This window comes from Mastigoproctus giganteus, chromosome 4 (assembly GCF_048544385.1).
Source record: "Mastigoproctus giganteus isolate SK-2022 chromosome 4, ASM4854438v1, whole genome shotgun sequence".
NCBI classification, from domain to species: Eukaryota; Metazoa; Arthropoda; class Arachnida; order Uropygi; family Thelyphonidae; genus Mastigoproctus; species Mastigoproctus giganteus.
The window spans coordinates 238,918,063-238,939,349 of NC_143578.1; the positions used below are offsets into that span (position 1 = coordinate 238,918,063).

The 21,287-nt window shown below is 34.7% G+C and overlaps 1 protein-coding gene across 1 annotated transcript in view; it reads left to right on the forward strand.

Annotated features, from left to right (window-relative positions):
• Window positions 1-21,287, forward strand: part of Tgs1 (Trimethylguanosine synthase 1) — a 131,321-nt gene that overhangs the window by 17,651 nt on the left and 92,383 nt on the right. Inside the window, exons 3-4 of the mRNA XM_090372115.1 lie at window positions 4,516-4,786; window positions 12,325-13,505. Of these exons, the coding sequence (XP_090228241.1) occupies window positions 4,516-4,786; window positions 12,325-13,505 (1,452 nt within the window). The remainder of the gene's footprint in view (window positions 1-4,515; window positions 4,787-12,324; window positions 13,506-21,287) is intronic.

Here is a 21,287-nt window from a genome sequence, read left to right on the forward strand (position 1 = left end):
CAACCAGTCAGCATCCGTTTTTTTTATTGCCCAACTTCAGACTCATAGAACCAACTTTTATTTTCTCTAATTTATTCCTTCAACTTCCATTTTCTAGAACAACCTCTCACTCTTCATACATATTTCCTGAAATTACAATCTTTAGAAATTAAAGTTTGATATCAACATGTATCTTCTTTTATCTTCTCAATCTTCAACCCATACATAGTTATTAAGTACTATAGGTTCTAATAACTTTTGTGCTTGGGATTTTCATAAAATAAGTTATATCAATTGATTATTTATTAAATTGTATTATTTGAATGATATGATTATATCATTTGATTAATAGTTAGTCACTACTAATTATTTGATATGGCCTAAAAACCAAATAACAAAAACTAATTATTTGATTATTTTGATTACTATCATTCGATTATGCCCATCGATGTATGCATCTTACATGATGTTACTGTAGTGGAGAGAAAAAAAAATAATAAAAAAAATCCATTAACCTGATCTTAAAGGTAACTTAGTCTTATCACATTTGTTTCTGTGAGAAAATGTTTTTTACCTTACATGATAATCTTTAGGAACACAGTGAATTGTACTGTTCCTTTGTAACACTGTGGTTGTGGTCATTGCTGTTAAATATAACAGCAACAACATCAGCCTCTTGCTTGAGGAACATGGTGTAGGTAAATATATTAAGAGAAGTGAGGGATTTCAAAGAGACATCGACTTTTATCTTCAGTATACCATACAATTCATTTGTTGCAAAACACTTATAACAGTTGTTTCTGAAAGGAATTGTAAGTTGTGAATGTTGATATATTTTATTTTTATTAGATGTGGTTAGTTTTTGGCATGAAGCAGAGATTGGGAAGAAAAATAGGCTCGTTTTTGTTCTGTTTTTCTAAATGTGAACAACTTACTACAGCATACATTAGGATATTGTGTTACAGCATGTTGTGCATCATTGGAATAAATTGCTTCACGGGGTAGTTGAGAGGTAGAGGGTCTGATAAGATTCAAAATGGGAAAATTGTGATTGACTCAGGGTGTGCTTTTATTTTATTTTATTTTTGGCTGATGCGGAATAATTTCTGTTTCATCATTTGGCCTGAGTAATATTAATATTGCTCTTCATATCTTTACATTTACATTGAGCTGAAGCAGGGAATCTGTGGGATGACTTTTAACATTCCTCACTAGGTGTAAAGTGTAAAGAAAGCAGTAAATGTAATGAAGTTACTATCCTTCTTTCTGAAGAAGTTCAACAGAAACTAAAACCTACAGGATCACATCACAGCCATGTTTCATTGCTGTTGATAATGCAGACTTAATGATATACAAGTTGTGGTGATAATGTTCCCATACTGTTTCAATAAAAAGGACACAAAGTGCAGTATTTAAAAAATCGTTTTATATTTATTCAAAGTAATCACCACCTGATTGAATGCACTTATTACACCATTTTAAAGGTTTCTGAATATCCTCATTTTCTTTATATCCTCAACATCCTGAAATCTCTTCCCTTCGAGGACAGTTTTCACCTTGGGAAAGAGGATGGAATCCTCCGGTGCTAGATTGGGAGAGTAGGATAGATGGTTCATCTATACAATGCCACGTTTCATCAGAAATATCTTCACAATAAATGTGAATGGGCAGGAGCATTGTCGTGTAACAAGAACCAGCTGCCTTTCTCTCGAAATTGGAGTGTTGGCCAGGAAATGCACTTCACTAGTCTTTGAAGCACCTGTACACAGAACATAGTATTGACTCTCTCCCTTTCAAGTACAAATTCCTTGTGAATCACATTCTGTTTGTTGAAAAATATGATCAGCCCTGTCTTGATCCATAAACAGAACTTTTTTTTGGGCCTTGGTGATGATTTTGGAGTCCACTTTATGCTCCGCTTTGTCTCTGAGTTGTACTGAAACACTCGATTCTCACCTCGAGTAATAATACAGTTGAGGAAATTAGGATTGTCTTGACTGGATGAAGTCTTTGCGCGATGGCACTCTTCATTGCTTCTGCTCATTTGTGAGCACATATTTTGCACAGATCTTCCTTTTCCTAAATCTTTATGTAGAATTTGATGAATCACCTCATTCACATTCAACTCATCAGCCCTCATTCTGAGTGTCAAATGATCATTTATTGTCACAACTTCCCAAACTTACAACTCTGTCTTCATTTTGAGAGGTTGAAAGATGCCCACTGTATTTACTTTTTATGACAAGGGTTTGGCGCATTATAGCCATAGTTGCTGATGCGCCAATAAAACTCAATCAAACAAACAAACAAACAAGATGCCCACTTCTTGTTGTTATTGTTGTTATTTGGTTTTTAGGAGCATTAGCAACTAAGGCCATATTGCTCTGGGGATATGTGGTCATTCCCTGACCTTTCCGCATCCTCAATATTTGGTGGCTCACGGGCTCGAAAACTGGTCTAATCAAGAAGCATGTGCTATGCACTGCTGCTCCTGCCCACCTGGTGTAGGTAGGCGCCCCCACTTCTTGAATCATCACGAACATCCTCACATTATACCATTCAAACATGCTGATATGACTTTCCTCACCATAAACAGTTTTTAACAATTTATATGTTTTTGTTACAGATTTTTCCAGCTTAAAAGCAAAATTTGATTTTTGTTTGTTGCTCCATTGCAACATGGAATGTTAACGCTACTAATGAAACATTACACCTCATATATGCACACTTTATGTAGCCAAATGGTTCCTTTTTGCCATCTATGAAAGGACACTTTATTGCATGGTTGTAATGTGAGAAAAAACTTAAATAGCAGGTATAATTTCTCTCAAGAACTTACACTTATGATATTAGGATTTTGAATTTGGCAACAGCTGCAAGAGGAAATTTTGGAAACTAAATGTTTGTTCAATATATGAATACTATCCACACCTTACTTACACAGTCTGCACTATGCTCTTCTTGTAGCTTAACCTAAAAATAAACAAAATGTCTTGCATAACCTGTGTTTTCTTCGTGCATGTGTGTGCGCTCCACATAGTCACAAACTGAAAAATGGTTGTTATTGTGCAGCAGGATTTATTGGTGGCTGAGAGCCACCAATAAATCCTGCTCCACAATAACAACCTTTTATGTTGGTGGTGTGTGGTTGGGATTTTGGCTTTAGGTTGGTTCTGGTTATTTGCATTTCTGTTATTATTAGTATTTTCTTAAGCTTTGGGATATTGGGAATAGGGGGGGTGGGAAAGACATCATGCCAGGAGTATATTGGGGTCTGATCTGATTTTTTCTAGGTGCTGGAAGCCTGTGTGTTGGGGTTGGGTTGAAGTGGGGAATCTGAGAGGGGAGGGGAAACTTTAGCATTCCTGAATAGGTTTAGCTTTGTGAGGAAGGATAATGAGTCTCCTCCTAATGCTTGATATTGAAGTTCTGGAGTTGTTTTGTGTTGAACAGATGCCTTTCACTAATGAAGTTGAGTGATGATCCCCCACCCCTCCCAAGTTTACCAGCCTAGTGTTACTTTCATGCTTGAAAATCTGATACTCCAGTTTATTATATAACTGTATGTATTTGTCACATTGGAAGTTGATTAATTTTTATTATTCCAAGTGGTATAACACTTGTGTTATTCCTCTCACCTTTCCTTACCACCCATCCTTGGGTGATAAGGAAAAGTGAATGCAGCCCTTTTTAAGTTGTCTGGTTTGGTGTCAGAAAGAAGAGGGGAAAAATTTTTCCCCTCTTTATCTGATATGATCCACAATGTAGTTTATGAAATTAATGGGGTAGCCATTACTCAGGATCCAGGCCCTGTGTCCTGAGCTAGAAGAGCCAAGATAGAGCAGGTCCTGAGTTGTATCTTTGCTCTTCACTAGACCAGGTTTGAAGCTGGGGTGGGATTGGAAAGGTATTGGGAATGATGCTAGTTTTCTTCTTCACAAATATGTTATTATGTTGCTTACTGTACTGTAATTTGGTTCTCCTATAAACATACATCACTTGGAATAAATGGCAGTTTTAAAAGTTGAAGCACATGCAGTATTATTTTTTAAAAGTTATGTATTGAAAAAGTGCTGTCATCAGATAAAATAAAAAAATTGATTTATTTCTAATTAAATTATGTGATAATTCAGAAAGATACATATAATGTAAATACATTACAGAAATGCATGTCAGTAAAATCAATAAAATGTAAGGGGACTATGCACTTTCAATAGCTCATGCTTATTAGTTATTGTGCACTTGTAAAAAATAAAACTTTGCTAAATTTTAGATACTTCTAATGCAGGTATTAAAATTTTCCTCAACACCTACATTGTATCAAATCTGCACTGTAGTATAGAACTGTTTAATTTTTTCCTAATATTCATATTATTGCATTCATATTATTGCACAGTAATAACTGTACTAATTAATGTGAAATTAATGGTAAAGTAAAATTAAATTATCTTTATTGGGAATGAGTAGAATATAAATTTTTATTATTAAAATTTAAGTAAAATAACCGAAATTCCTAATTTCAAAATTTTGTTTCAGGGATAAAGACTTATATGCTCTAGGCTTGTGTAGCGATGATAGTGATGATGAAAACTATGAAGCTAGTCAAGAAGATGAAGAAGAAGGAGATAAAGACAAGGATGATGAAAATGGTGATGATGTTACAGAAATTTGCTTTGACAACAAAGACAAACCTCAGTGGGAAGAACCATTTCAGTCGTTTCAAGGTGAATATGCAAATGATGCTGAATTGATGAAACAAATGGGTCTTCCTCTAAGCTTTGGAAAAGGAAATCTGTCTATGCTTGAGGTATGGTTTTGTTTTTCACTCTAAAAAAATAATCTGTTGTTTAACTTGATGGCAATCTTGCAAAAACTCAAAAGTGTATAGGGGTAATTTTAAATCTGTTCAGTGTTCTTAAATTTTTATAAGACACTAAGGGGTGGAACTCTGTTTGAAACTTGTGAGTTATATCTGGTTAAGCAGTAGTTTTAGATTAAAAAAAGAGCTTTAAAAAAGTTGTAATCAAAGTGACCCTCATGTGGGTTCTAGTGGGTTAATTGATAAGTACAGGTAGCTCCCGACTTTACAAGTTAATTTGTTCCGAGTGCGTACTCGTAAAGTGAAAACTCATAAAGTGGGAATTTGTTTCCCATAGACATAATGTTAAAAACTGTTACATTCTCAACAACGAAATTTGGCCATAGTAATGTTAAGTAAAGGTCAACAAAACAATAGTTTATGCTTAAACAATGATTTATTTATCCAAAGAAATGAAAGCATAGCCTTTAAAATAGCAAATAATAATAATAAAGAAATTATTTATGTCATACAAATGTTAAAGAATGTTGTTCTTCATCATCATTGGCTAAATGCACACTCGTTGATGGTTCGTCACTTGTTGATGATTCATCATTCATTGTTGGCTTGGCACCCATTGTTGGAAGCACAAGGAGCTGTTTTCTTCTTCTTCGGAAATGCTTTGTCAGTCTTCCAAGACAGTCTTTTCTTTTCTTTATAATTTCATAGCATACATAAGCATTTTTGAATCTGTAGCAAATTCAATCTTTTGAGTGCACTTTTTTTAGTGCGCTTGAAATTTGAATCTTGTGACTGGAAATCTCAACTGCTTTCTCTTTGTTGAAAAGCTTCGTTAAGCCCCTTGAGAGTGAAGGAACAAACAGGAGTTTCAGCTGTTAAACCTCCTTCTTCCTCAGTTTCTTTACATTTTGCCATTTAAGTGAGGTCTTCATTTGTGAACTCTCCATTATATACTTGAAGCAGATCAGTGATGTCAGTTGTAGAAATCCCAAGTTGCAATTGGTTAGCAACATTTACAACCGTTTCTGTTTCATTTTGTATAGTCTCTGCTGGTTCTTGAAATCCTTCAAAGTTATCAATAAACTGATAACAGAGTTTATTCCAAGCACACTTCATGTTCTTCTCTGCAATTTTGTCCCACACTCATTGTGTTATTATGATTGCATCTATAATATGGAATTCTTTAGGAGTCGGACCTCCCTCCTTATCTCTGCCTGAACAAACAAATGCGCACACAGTAGTATTGTATTATATAGTTATGCATGTAGTTTGAAATGCCGTATTTATTTATTGCAATTAATGTTCATATTTTTGATTTTGTTGATACTTGGGGAAAAAAAACTTGTAAACCTTAAAATGAATATTTACAACCTTATTTACAACCTTAACTGCTGTCTGATGCAGTTACACTCTTGTGCATCACTTTTAATGCCAAATGCCATCATTTGGCATTAAAATTACCAAACTGAGAATTGCTGTTTCTAGAATTTAAAAAAAAAAAAAAAAGTGTGGGAATAGAGCTTCTTTCAGAATGTCTTAAAAAAAAAAAACCTCTACTAATAGATAATTTTGCCCAGCAAAAATGTAGTGTGTCCACAAATCACCTTTTTGCAAAACTAAAACATTATTGTGTGAACAGAGTAGTAGTAGTAGTAGCATGTGATGCAAGAAAGCAAGTGTATGAGCTTATTGCAGCATCAGCCAAAAAAAAAAAGAAGTACATGGTGGTTGTTATGTTGTTATTTGGTTTTTAGGAGCATTAGCAACTAAGGCCATATTGCTCCGGGATATGCGGTGGTCATTTCCTGACCTTTCCGCATCCTCCGTATTTGGTGGTGACAGGCTCGAACCCCGGTCTAATCAAGAAGCGTGTGCTGCGCACTGCTGCTGCTCCTTCCCACCTGGCTACGGAGGCGCGAAGTACATGGTACAAATCTGAAACCACTTCCGGGTGACAGAGGATATCTTCAAGAGTGCTCTGCAGTAGATGGCAGCGTAATCTTAAAACTATAATCACAGTGGAATTTACCAACAATGAGAAGGTAGGGTGCATACTTTGGTTCAATGAGCTCCAGTCTCCTTCTACTGTTATGCATAAATTTTGAACAGTTAAAAAAAAAAAAAAAAAAGCCACCAAGTACACCCACAGTTCCAGTGGTGAGTAAAATTCTTAAAGGATGGCTGTTTGTGTAATCATTTTGGCAGAGGTGTTGGCCAAACAAAAGTCAGTGAGGATTATGGTTAAGCTGTTTCAAGGAAGTTTTCACAAAACTCATGGAAATCTATACAGTGTGCCAGTTATGAGCTAAATACATCAATGTCAACAGTCACATTGCTATCTGAATGTTACAATTCATACAGAAGCTGTTAATCAGTGATAAGAGGATGGAATTTTGTTGGGTCATCAATTCCGTCATGATTACAAATTTGCGATTTGTTACTCCAATGTAAGTTTTTCGATTTTTTCGTTTTAATTTCTGGAGAGTATCATACGGAAGTGTTCTACGTACTATATTGAGGTAAACTTCTCTTATTATTTTACAAATATTGATATCAACGTAGAACGTATTGAGCATTACAGCTCTGGTTCATACTATATTAAATATTCCTGTATATTTCATAAAAATGCAATGTGATTGTTGACATTACTTTTATAATTCTTTTAGATACAGCAATGTTCATCTTTTTCCATGTTAGTTGGTGGTTTCACTCAGCAGTGAGAAATGGTGGTTGCCTAATGGGTCAAAATCCCCCCCACCCCCTTTTTAAATTTCTACATATAGCCCTGCTGGAAACAGCATGAAATTTCATTTCTTAAAAAATAAGCATGCAATCAATGTAATGCGTCGGAAAATGTCAACTGGTATTCCAAGCAAGATTCATATCTAGCTGCTTAGGAGGCAGGGTATATCCTATTACATTAAGAAAATTCTGCATGAGCAAAAACAATAAATGTGGACTAAAACTAGTAAGTGATCTAAATAACCATAATGAAAATGAACTTCTCAAAATGAAATGAAATGCTCTAAACAGTCATTTATATTTGTTTTTACTATAAGTTAATTATGTGTTAACTAAAAGTTGTGTTATTTATTAGAACAGTTACAGGTAGTTCTCAACTTTACCAGTTAATTTGTTCCTAGTGTGCACTCGTAAAGTGGGAATTTATTTCCCATAAACATAAGGTAAAAATGGGGGTTATGTTTTCAACAATGAAATTAGTTAGCTAATTGGTTTATGTTTAAACAGTGATTGATTTATCAAAAGAAATGAAAACGTAGCCTGTAAAATCAAGCAAATTATAATAATAGAGAAATTATTTACGACCTACAAATGTTAAAGAATGTTTATTCTTCATCATCGTGGACAAAATGCACACTCGTTGATCACTCATTATTGGCTTGGCACTCGTTGGTTTGTTGCACAAGGAATTGTCTTCTTCAGAAATGTTTCAAGAGGTGTTTGTTTCCAAGATCATCTTCTCTTTTTATTATAAATTTCACGATTGCATGCATAAGCATTTTTTAAAGGCACACACAAATTGCAACTAACACGATTCGCGTGGAGTAACAAGTTTACGAAGCTTAAAAAAAGGAATGAAGAGAAGATTCTGAAAATTTATTTGTTTTTTATAAGATTGAAGATTTCACTAAAGGGAAAACACATTTCACCATAATAACGTAAGAAACCACACAATTCCAGCTGTTGATATTTTTGCAAATGCAAGAAGATCGAGTTTACTACCCATTTATAATTGCTTGCAGTAACAGAAAAACCCAATAAACTGGAAAGTGCAAATTGGTTTTATTGTTTTTTATGGTTGTGACCTTCAGAAATGTGCTTTAGAAAAATATCACAAAGGCGTTTAAAATTGATTCTATAACGAAACATATGATAACAATGAAAGTGTAGTGCATTTTAATGATTTGAATTGGTAACTAATACAATTTATAAACCACGCTCACAACCTTTTATATGGCCTTAAGGTCATGCTCGTGACCTTAAAAATGATATTTTAGTGAGATAAATAGCTTAGTTATACAGTGAAAATTTCAACTTCCAAAATCTTGAAACGAATTACCAAAAAATAATGTGTTATTGGGTTCACATTACGATATTTTAACGATACGATGGTGTCTCTGGAACTGATTAATATCACAAAGAGGGTACACTGTTTGTATAGCTATGCACGTGGTTTGGGATGTGGAATTTATGAAGGTTTAACATTTATTTTTTGCAATTAATGTTCATATTTTCGATTTTGTTGATACTTGATACTTGGGAAAAAAACTCGTAAACATGGGAACTTGTAAAGCAAGAACTGCCTGTATTTCAAACACATATGTACATAGTGTATAGTGTTAATTGTAATGTAGTTCCGGGGGTTTCCTCCAACTCTGTGTCAAGCAATGTGATGAATACAAAACTGTGTAAAGGCCAGATTTATGTAGGTTAGTGAGTGTTCGTGTAGTGTTAGTGTGGGGTGGGTCAAGCAGTAGGGAGTGTGAAGCACTGGCGGGGCTAACCCTGTGAACACATACGTACAATGATAATCAATAAAAAAAAATAAAAACCGAGTAAGCCACCAGTTACAGTGAATTTCATTTTTCTGAATTATTGAAACTGGCTTCACTGAACCTGACCTCTGCAAAGCAGATACCCATCTAGTGGACACTTTCTTCTGAAATATGGTGTGTCCACTTTGGAGAGGTTTCACTGTAATTGCATTATATAAGAAAAAGCTAATAATGAGTTCCTGCTCTTGCAACAAAAAAGAGATAAATCCTCTCTGATGGCTTCATCACATTATTCACTTTGAAAATGGCTGAGAGTTAATTACTGTTACAGACCAGCAGAATTATATGCAGTAATGGAGGGATCTGTAGGCTTGAGAAAAGTGCCAGAAGATTTGAAGTGCAAATATTTCTTGTATACACAAAAGGGTTTTAAGAGTCATCTGGTCATTAGTCTATAAGTCTTTCTGTGACAGGAAAAAGTTATGGACTTTTATTATTAAGGACACGCACTCTGGTGGATGGAATCTATCCAGTTATATTGAAGGAGGCGGTAAAGGAAGTAAGCAAACCCTTAGCCATAATTATGAGATCATCCTTGTACTCAGGGGAAGTCCCCATGGACTGGAGTTGTGCAAATGTATCCCCAATTCACAAAGGGGGATCTAAGGGTGACATGAGTAATTACAGGCCAGTTAGTTGAACTTCTGTTCCAAGGAAAATAATGGAGTCACTGATTAAAGATGCATTGCAGGATCATCTAGATAAGGTTGCAGTAATAATTCTGACACAGCATAGTTTTGTTAAGGGAAAGTCTTGTCTGACAAATTTGATTGAATACTATGATATGGTTACAAAGGAACTGCATGCAAAAAATAATTTTGATATCATATATTTGGATTTCAGGAAAGCTTTTGACACTGTTGCGCATGGAAGACTATTGTACAAATTGGAGCAAACTGGTATTAAGGGTAAGTTGCTACAATGAATAAAAGGATGGTTAAGTGGGAGAAGACAGAGGGTGGTAATCAATGGGTGCTGCTCTTCGTGGACTAATGTTATTAGTGGAGTGCCCCAGGGTTTGGTGTTGGGTCCTCTGTTGTTTTGTATATTTATCAATGATATTGATGAAGGTATATCAGGCTTTGTATCATCTGCAAAGTTTGCAGATGATACAAAGGTTGGCAGGGCTGTTAATGACAGTAATGGCAGTGTGCTACTGCAGCAGGATCTAGAAGAGTTGGGCAGATAGGCTGAGAAGTGGCAACTGAAGTTTAACATTGACAAATGCAAAGTACTGCATATGGGTAGAATTAACCACAGAGAAACATACCAACTGTGTGGTACTACACTTAGGGTGGTAGAAAATGATAAAGACCTGGGAGTAATTGTGCAGTCAGATATGAAATTTTCAGAGCAGTGCAGACAGGCTGCCAGAGCAGGTCATGGGGTATTGTCAATAATATACAGGAATTTTGCTAGTAGGGAAAAGGAGGTGATTATCCCTTCGTATAAGGCAATGGTCAGGCCGTACCTTGAGTATTGTGTACAGGTCTGGAGGCCTCATTTTAGGAAAGATGTAGATTTGCTTGAGTGAGTACAGAAAAGGGAAACAAGATTGGTGAGGGGAAAAAAGGGATTGTCTTACCAAGAAAGGCTTAACTTCTGCAAATTTCAGCATCTGAAGACTAGGCACCTGCGAGGTGATCTAATTAAGGTGTATAAGGCCTTGAATGGGCTGAGCAGGCTCAATTCTGATGGGATTCTTTCTCTTGCTTAGAACAGATGTGTGAAAATTTGCCTTTAGCCAGCAGGTAGTTGATTGCTGGAACAAACTTCGATCTGTTGTTGTGGAAGTTGATTGAGGTGCTTTTCTTATGCTTAATTTCAACAATTTCTCCTCCATTTTGCTCTCACTTATTACAAAATCATTTAGCTCCCTGTTATAGTTTAATAAGCTTCTGTTCTCCACTTCTCTACAGAATTCCTCATGTGTGAATGTAGATGCAAAATACTCATTTCAGTTTGTGAGCTATCTGAGCAGGATCATCAACGGTCAAACCATCGATATCAAGTGGACCAATCTGATTCATTTCCTTCTAGATTTTTTTATATAAGTAAAGAAGTTTTTGCTGTTTTTCTTTGCATCCTTTGCCAAAGATTTCTCGTAAAATGCCTTCGCTTGTGTGTGTAACCTGTTTTGCGACTTGATTGGATATTACAATTTGTGGTGTGAGCACCTTATATAAAGTGTGGTGTAATATTTTATAATCAACAGTGGGTGAAATGCAACATGTATTTAAGACTCTGCAATTCAGCAAATTAAATAATCATACATAGTGCTCTTGTAATTCAGTATTAGTTATTTTATCCTGGATTTTAATAACAGTTGAAATATGACATGTATTTAATGTCTTTGCTGTGATAAATATAATAAACAAATAGTAATCATGCATAATTTATGTATTTAGTAGATTGTTAACAAAAAAATTAGCAAAAATTAATGACTTATAAGGATGAATTGAGAATATTTCATTTTTGCACAAATGCCATATTGATCATTTAGTCAGTGCACAGCAACAAACAGTATCCGGTTTTCAGCTACAATATACAGTATATGTGTAATTTATATGAATATAGTAATAATGTATATAGTAATATATATGAAATAATAATAATAATTGCCAATAAATAATAAATAAATGATAATGAACATGCTAATAAATAATAATCAGCTACAGTATATGGTATGTGTATAGTTTATGTAATATGTATGAAAAAAAAAATAATAATAAAAGTCAGATTTTTGATTTTTCTGATTTTAATGAAATTTGGGATGGCTTGACAAATCTTTTCTAGAAGAAAGATTTGTCAAGTCTCAGTATTTTCAAATATTTTTGCTTCTGTTAGGGGTTTAAAGAGTGATTTTTACTATGGATTTATTTATACTTAAAACGTATTGATGCATTTATATTTTTATTAATCATATTTTATGTTTTTATTTATTTATAGGAAAATTCACCTCGAAATAGAAAATCAAGAAGTCAGAAACGGCATTTGAGGTCTAAATATATAGCAAAATCACCCCATCCTCCTCTTACATCTAGTGTTAATGCTGAACAAATTGAATATGAATGGCATGCTTATTGGGCTGAAAATGGCCATTCTCTTGTGTGGATGAGTTGGTTAGATAAATATAAAGAATATATTGATCCTTCATATATAGAAGAACATGGTGGAGGAGATTCTGGTACATTTTCAATTGAAAAGAAAGTTTCAAAAAATATATCAGCAATTTCTGATGGAATTAAAGATCATAGTGCTAAAGCATTAAATGAAATTTCAAGTGATATGCAAAAGGCTGAAAATGGCCTATTGAAAAGGACAGATATACAGGATGAAAAGCAACTCACACGCAGTTCATCAGGTTGTGAACCCACTGACTGTGGTTCAAGCACCTTGTCATTAACAGAAACATTTGATAAGTACACTGATCAGGAGAAGACCAAGAATTTTGAATTTGTTTCTGAGAAACATAATCTAAATTCTATGCACAGTGTTGCAAGGGAAGTTGAAGTCATAAAAGAGCAAAAAGTATTGGAGGATGCCAAAGCTCACGAATCTCCAAGCAGTGAAAATCACAGTGTGAACAAATATCCAAATGCAGGAGATAGTAAATATTTATTAGATTTACATACACATCAAGAAATAGGAGCTGGAGACAGTAGTGTAACAACTGAGGACCCATGGCAAGAACGATGGAAACAACATTGGTTAGAACTATATGATTTTCATCACCAGCAGTTCATTGCTTATTATAATAATAGTGCATACATTGATGAAGATAATTCTAATAAAGATTGTGTGGATAATGTAAATGAAGATTTTGATGACTGGGATGCATGTGATGAAGCTGTTTCAGATCAAGAAATCGAAGATCAACTGGAATTATTGTCAGTGTCAGAAGAAGAGGATGAACGAGAAAAATTTAAATATTTTCAAGAACCAGTAAATGCATCTCAAGGTGAACTAGATAATGAAAGGAATATGGCATTTGACTTTATGTATGACAGTGGTTGGCCATGTACGTCTAGGAAGAAACTGAAGAATCGAAATAGTGGTAGTAGTATTATTGCAGTAGATGGTAGTGATGAAGAATCACCTGAAGAGCAATTATCTGCAATAAAGTTATGGTAAGTCTAGATCTTTTCTTTACTGTATATTTAAGAGTTGAGTTTTTTAATGTGTAAACACACTTGCATCTTTTGATAATGAAGTGATCATGCAGGAGTATTGAAATCCCATCATTAGAAGCTTATAAAGCTGCATGTGTGAATCTGTTTCATTTTTTTGAATTTTTTTCTATTTCATTTAGTTTTAGAATATATATATTACATAAGCTTGCTTCCTTGCAATTTTGCTAATATTAATATTGTAGTTGCCTAGGAAAATTTTTTTCTTCCTTAGTAAATTAATAAGGATTAGTTATAGTAGACAGCTATGTTTTGAAAGTTCTTTTGTAAACATTTTTGTTTTAAAATTAACTATGGCTATTTTTTATTTTTATTTATTTATTTATTTTTTTTTTGCAGTAATAGAATATAAATGAGTTTTTAATGTGATCCTAAAAACACTTCACTGTATTGGATTAGATGTAGTTCAATGTTGAAATATTAACTGGAATACATTAAAGTAATGGGAGAATATAGGGAATTTCTGTTCTGTTTTTATGTATCTTTTAATAATTTTGTTTTTTTTCTGTTATAATCCTCCCTCAAGATGGTCTGATAATTTGTATCACCCCCAATTTTAATATATTTCATTTAATCTTTCAACATTAAAATTCACTTAATCCAGTGCTGTGAAGTGTTACAGTAATAGTAATAAGGCATGTGATGCAAGAAAGCAAGCATATGAGCTTATGTAGCATCCACCAAAAAAAAAAAAAAAAAACTTTCACAACCATTCCCTCTAAATGTTTGTCCAGTTCCTCCTTGAATTTATTTAAGCTATCAACTTCCACGACGACAGATGGAAGTTTGTTCCAGCAATTAACCACCCGCTGGCTAAAGGCAAAATTTCCGCATATCTATTCTACAACCATCTTTCTTCAATTTAAATTTATGCCCTCTTAGGTTTGTAATCTGAGCAAGTGGAAGAATCCTATCAGAATTCAGTGTGCCCAATCCATTCAAGGCCTTATACACCTCAGATCACCTTGCAGGTGCCTAGTCTCCAGCTGCTGCAATTTGCAGAACTTAAGTCTCTCTTGGTAAGAGGATCCCTTCATTCCACTCACCAATCTTGTTGCCCTTCTCTGTACACGCTCAAGCAAATCTACATCCTTCCTAAAATGAGGCCTCCAGACCTGTACACAATACTCAAGGCATGGCTTGACCATTGCTTTATACAAAGGGATAGCACCTCCTTTTCCTTGCTAGCAAAATTCCTCTATATCATTGACAAAACCCCATGACCTGCTTTTGCAGCCTGTCTACATTGCTCAGAAAACTTCATATCTGAATTCACAATTACTCCCAGGTCTTTTTCATTTTCTACCCCTTAAGTGTAGTACCACACAGTTGGTATGTTTCTCTGGGGTTAATTCTACCCATATGCAGTACTTTGCATTTGTCAATGTTAAACTTCAGTTGCCACTTCTCAGCCCATCTGCCCAAATTTTCTAGATCCTGTTGCAGTAGCACACTGCCATTACTGTCATTAACAACCCTGCCAACCTTTCTATCATCTGCAAACTTCGATACTAAGCCTGATATACCTTGATCAATATCATTGATAAATATACAAAACAACAATAGACCCAACACCGAACTCTGTGGGACTCCATTAATAACATTAGTCCATGAAGAGCAGTGTCCATTGATTACCACCCTCTGTCTTCTCCCACTCAACCTCCCTTTTATCCATTGTAGCAACTTGCCCTTAATACCATTCTGCTCCAATTTGTACAGTAGTCTTCAATGCACAACAGTGTCAAAAACTTTTCTGAAATCCAAGTATATGATATCAAAATTATTTTTTGATATCATATACAGTAGACTCTCGATTTTCAGGGATAGATGGTAAAAAACAAATCCCGGATAATCGATTTCCCGTTAATCCAAAAATACTGAAGTCACCGACATATGTAAGAGATACATTCCAGGACCTCTTACTTAGTCAAGTTTTATTGACAAATCTGAATTCAGTGCGATACTTGTTAATGTTTGGCCATTTTCATACATCCTTATTATTTTAATTTTCTGATCCAAATTGATCGCTTTCCTTTTCTTGATAGTCGGCACCATGATAACAGTTAAAATAAATTTTCTGAGAACTTCACAGGGTTAAGGCCAAAACTCACTAATCACACCGTGCGAGTTCACTTTTTACTAAAGCACATTTCTGGAGGTCAACAAAAAACAAAAACAATTTGCACTTTCCATTTTATTGGGCTTTTCTGTTAGTGCTATCTATTATAAACAGATAGTAAACTCGATCTTATTGCATTTGCGATGATACTGATAGCTGGAATTCTGTTGGTTTTTACGTTATTATAGTGAAGTGTGTATGTCCCCTTCACTGAAATCTTCAGTCATATAAAAAAAAACCCATAAATAATTGTAATAATCTTCTCTTCTTTCCTATTTTTTTCTTGTTACTCCATTCTTACTTGTGCAATTTGTGCGTGCCGTGATCGTCGTTATTGATTGCTTATTATTTTATTGTTATTGTTTTAAATTTTATAATCCTAAAAAAAAAAATAAAAAAAAAAATTGAGTGAAAACAAATTTACGTAAATCCGTAGTTGCGTAAGGCGGGGACTTACTGTATCGAAAAATGTTCTGCAACCTACGTAAAAAATATGGTGATAGATAAAAAACTTACCACATACTACTCGTGGTCCAGTACGATGCTTCCATTTATATTTTGCAATGTCGATTTAAATCGAATAGCTTCACTTTATTTTTTACAATGTCGCGTATGGTTTGGTCACCAACATTGTAATGGTTCTTTAGAGATTTAACGGATGCACCATTTTCAAACTTTTGTATAATTTCGAGTCTTTGTTTAACTGAAATCGCAACTCTTTTGCATTTACCCATCATTTTTTTCAATTTATAAACAAAAATAAAAAAAAAAAATTACTATAAAAAAATTTTCGACATCCGTTACATAAATAGCGAAACAAAATTTGTCTTTTTTGCGGTGCAACGGAACACAACAATCGACGCGACGAACTAAAACAAACTAAACATTTGGTCTTTTTTTTTTTGAGCGGTGGGTGTGAAGACAGTGGGGGGTTGCAAGATAATAGGCACATTAACCTCCCAATGGAAGACTTATAACGCCACTTCTTGTCACTTATTTATGACTTGCAAAACATCTGTTTATACCTATTCTAGTTATTACTTGAATTTTATGATTTCTGATTTATTTTATTTATTTTTTATTTGGAGTCTTGAAGTGTCCTGGTTAATCTGCTTCCCGGTTAATCCGATCCCGGTAAATCGAGAGCCTCTGTACTTGTGTTTTTCTCTATCAGCTTTGACCACTTTAAGTGTACTGAGTGCAGGAGGGGGGGGGGATTAAGTGCAAATTTAGTATCTTTAGTATGCTCTGGGAACTAGTTAGAATAGGACCAAGGTATGTATGTCTGCTAGGAACGAAAATTAACATCATATTCTGAAAGCTGATATATGTTGGCACTAATGAAATTAAGCATAGGCATTCTTCTTAGGCTTTACTTATAAACAAAAATAAAAAAAAAATTACTATAAAAAAATTTCAACATCCGTTATATTAAGTGACATTGGGAAAAAGCTGATTGTTAGGGCTGAATATGAAAGTGTCTGGAATTTTGTGAAGGTATGATAGGAAGGAGTTTATGATCAGAGTTTTAACAATCAGTTTGGTCCTGGAGACATCATGCTGTGTTAGTTGGAGTTGAATGGACAATGTGTAAGAATATTTGCTGATACCATGAGGCAATGTTAGGTGGATTAGAAAAGTGTTTTGGTTCTTCTAAACCAGACTATAGTTAAATCTATCGTTGGCTCACTTGAAGCTTCCAGTGTATCTGAAGCTTTTTTAAACTGCTCAAGAAATGCTACAATATTTTCTCTTAAGTAAGCATTCAAATCATCGAGATAATGCTCCTCCAATATGTCCAGCAGTGTTTCCTTAATCTGATCTTATTGCATGTGAATAGATTCGAACATTGTGAGCAAGCTGTTCCTTTTGGTTTCAACTGGTGCCATGAAAATTTTGTAGATTTGATTGTTTAAAATAAATAACGAGATTTTCAAGTGTTAACTGCATTTTTTACTTTCAAGAGATTTTCTATATTTTCTGCAATCTTAAATTCAAATGTTTCTAACTTTTTAACAATGATATCATATTTGCACCATGATTGGTTATATTAATTAGGTTAGGGAAAAAATTATCTAATTCACATCTCTGAAGACTTTGAATTATTGCCAATTTAATATTATCACTTTTTTTTTTTTTTAAGGGAAATATCCCAATGTAATACCCTTTACCAAAGACCAAATTCCATTAACATAATATAAATTTAAATATCAGTATCCGAAATTTCTAAAATTGTCTACCCACAAATCTAGTCACTTCCCCTATTTGACATAAAACTTATTTAGGTCAGGAATAATTTTAAGTCGGAGTTCTGATGTCAAGGTATTATGTAATACAGTCAAGGTATTATGTAATACAGTTGTAAGATCTAGTGAAAGTACTTTGGCATCAACATGAAAAATTTTGAACCAATATCAATAAGACACTGCAAATTATATAAATCCTTCACTAATAACAGACTGAAAGAGTTTTGTCTCTTTATACACATATTTCACTGCCAGGTTTGTTATTATTTCTTTTTCTTCTTCTTTAGTTGGTATTTTTAATGTATCCATAGTGTTTATAAAATAGCCCTTTATAGTTTTTAAACTAGTTGCTAAGGAGTTAAAACTTCTATGCTTTAAAGTTTTATAGCTTTAAAAAATAAATACTTGAAGACAGAACTTACATGCTGCAACATTTTTGACTTGTTCTTCATTTCTTCTTGTTCTTTTTCTTCTTCTTTAGTTGGTATTTTTAATGTATCCATAGTGTTTATAAAATAGCCCTTTATAGTTTTTAAACTAGTTGCTAAGGGGTTAAAACTTCTATGCTTTCCTAAAGATGAAGTACCACTTTTATAGCTTTAAAAAACAAATACTTGAAGACAGAACTTAAGATGAAGTACCACTTTTATAGCTTTAAAAAACAAATACTTGAAGACAGAACTTACATGCTGCAACATTTTTGACTTGTTCTTCATTTAAATTAATCACTAGTCAAAAATCTGGTCCAAACATCTGATTTAGCATATGCGTTGTCAACAGATTTATATACTCCATTCTTTAATTTCTTTATTTACTTCATTCACAGACATTATACAAATTTTTGTTTAAAAATTAAATATATTGCAAAAATCCCATAAGGTTTGTTTTTTTATGAAAACCCCAAACACAAGTGGTGTTAGAACCTATAGTACTTAGTACCATGCTTGGGTTGGAGGTTGAGAAGATGAAAGAAGATATTTGTTGACATTACACTTGAACTTCTGTAGACTGTAATTTTCAGAAAATACATATGAAGGAAGGTTGTTCCATAAAACGAAACGACAGTTGAATGAATAAACGAGGAAGATGAAAGGTTGGTTCCTTGAATTTGAAGTTGGACAGTAAATGGATGTTGGCTGGTGCAGCACATGTTCAGACTGTTTTGAAAGAGAGAGTGGGAATTATAGAAGCCAATTCTGTAGAAAAGGCATGCAGGAGAAACAGTATGTCTATGAGACAGCGAGTAGAGAGATTCTGTTAGAGATGAGTCATTAATTAACCTAACTGCCCTCTTCTGAATGGAATCTAGAAGCCTGAGAGAGGCTTTGGGGACACCGCTCCAGATGTGGGAACAATATTCCAAGGTAGGGCAGATTTGCGATTTGTACAGAGTGAACAGCTGTTTGGAAGAGAAAACAGGAGAGAGTGAAAGAGAAAACAAAGTTTTTTAGATGCAGAGGAAGCAATATTTGTAATGTGCTTGTGCCAAGAGAGTTTAGAAGTCAGGGTAATCCCCAAAAGAGATATATCATCTTGTCCATAAATGGGTAACATAAGCCAGAATATCACCAGTGGATCGACACTGATGGAATTCATGCTGGCGATCGTTGATCAGACAGAAGGTTTCTAGGTAGTTTAAGAGTTGGTGGTTAATTGATTTCTCCATTACTTTAGAAAGAGTAGAAGTAATTGCAATGGAATGATAATTGGATGGGAGGGATTTGTCACCCTTTTTTAGGAACTGGCTGGATGTGAGCAAATTCCCAAGCAGAAGGAAAAACACCTTTGGAATAAGAAAATAAAAAAAGGTGGCAAAGAACAGGAGTAAGTTCAGGAGCACAGGTTTTGAGAACAAGTCGAGAAATGCCATCAGGACCTGGAGCTTTATTAGCATCAAGAAAATCAACAAAAGGATGTCAGAAGGATCAAAATCCTTCTGACATCCTTTTGACAGAAGACCACAGGGGGCATTGAATAGAGCATGTTGGGAATGGTGGGAGGTGTTTTACTAAGATCATTAATACATGAGTTGGAAGAAAAATGGGATGCTAGCAGGTCAGCTTTATCCTTGGCTGAAGTGATAACAGAACCATCTGGTTTTGACAGAGGTGGGAGCAGAGATGGGCAAAAGTGGTGGCCTTTGGCAAGAGACCAGAATGCTTGGCTACCATTAGGGCAAGAAGCAAGTTTTCTACTCTTAGCCTGTTCGAAATTTAGTTTGAACTGATTAATAACTGCTTTACAATTGTTGTGAGCTTTGGTGTAAGCAGAAAATGAAACTGAAGAATTGGAGACAAGCCAATTACGATGTCCAACATCCTTCTCTTGAACAGCCTTAGCACATTTATAGGAAAACAAAGGTTAAGATAAAGCACAAGATTTTAAAGTGGAGTGTGGGATAAAGGATTCCATTCCAACAAGAATAATTTCACTGACACGATCTGAGCAAACATTGACATCAGAAGTTTTGAAACAGCAATCCGACCAAGGAAAAGAAGAAAACAAATCTTGCAGGTCATCCCATTTTGCATTCTTGTAATGCCAAACAACATGAAGTTGGGAATTGCCATGAAATAAAGGCTCCATTGGAGAAGAGGCAATCACTAAGTTGTGGTCTGAGGTGCCTAAAGGACCACTCACTTCGACCGTGTACTTAGAAGGGTTGTTTGTGAGAAAAAGATCAAGCGTGTTGGCTTTATGGTTAGGATTGTCTGGTATTCTTGAAGGTAATTGAACAATCTGTGAAAGGTCATTAGTAATTGCAAAAGCCTCAGCATCTGAACCAGCTGGGTCGGTGTGACTAGAAAACGGAAGCCAGCTGGAGTTGTGAACATTAAAATCACCAAGGAAAATTACCTCACTGTTAGGAAAGGTGGACTGGAGAAAGTCAAGTTGCAAAGAGAGGAAGTCAAAGAGCTCCAAGTGATTAGTGGAGTTGGGAGAATGGAAGACAACAGATGAATTTGACAGAATGAGGGAGAGAGAGAGATTTTAAGCCAGAGAAGATCGAAAAGAGGAGATTCCAAATTACCAAGCCTCTGACAGGAATATTGGAATGGACATGTGCACAAGTACCACCTTTGAGGTGAAAGGAATCATAAAGCAAATAATTTGGGCAAGTGAGATGAGCAGTAGTTGAATCAACCAATAACTGAGATTCTGTCAGAAAAAGTACATGGGGTTTGGGAGACTTCAAGTGGAAATGGACATCGTTGAGATTAGAATTGAGACCACGTATATTTGTGAAATGAACTAGGAAGTGTTTGGGAGGTTTACATCTTTTCGCAGATAAGCTTCCTCTATTAGTTTGACAATTCGTGGTGTATTCAATAGTAAGAAAAAGTGGGGAGGACATTA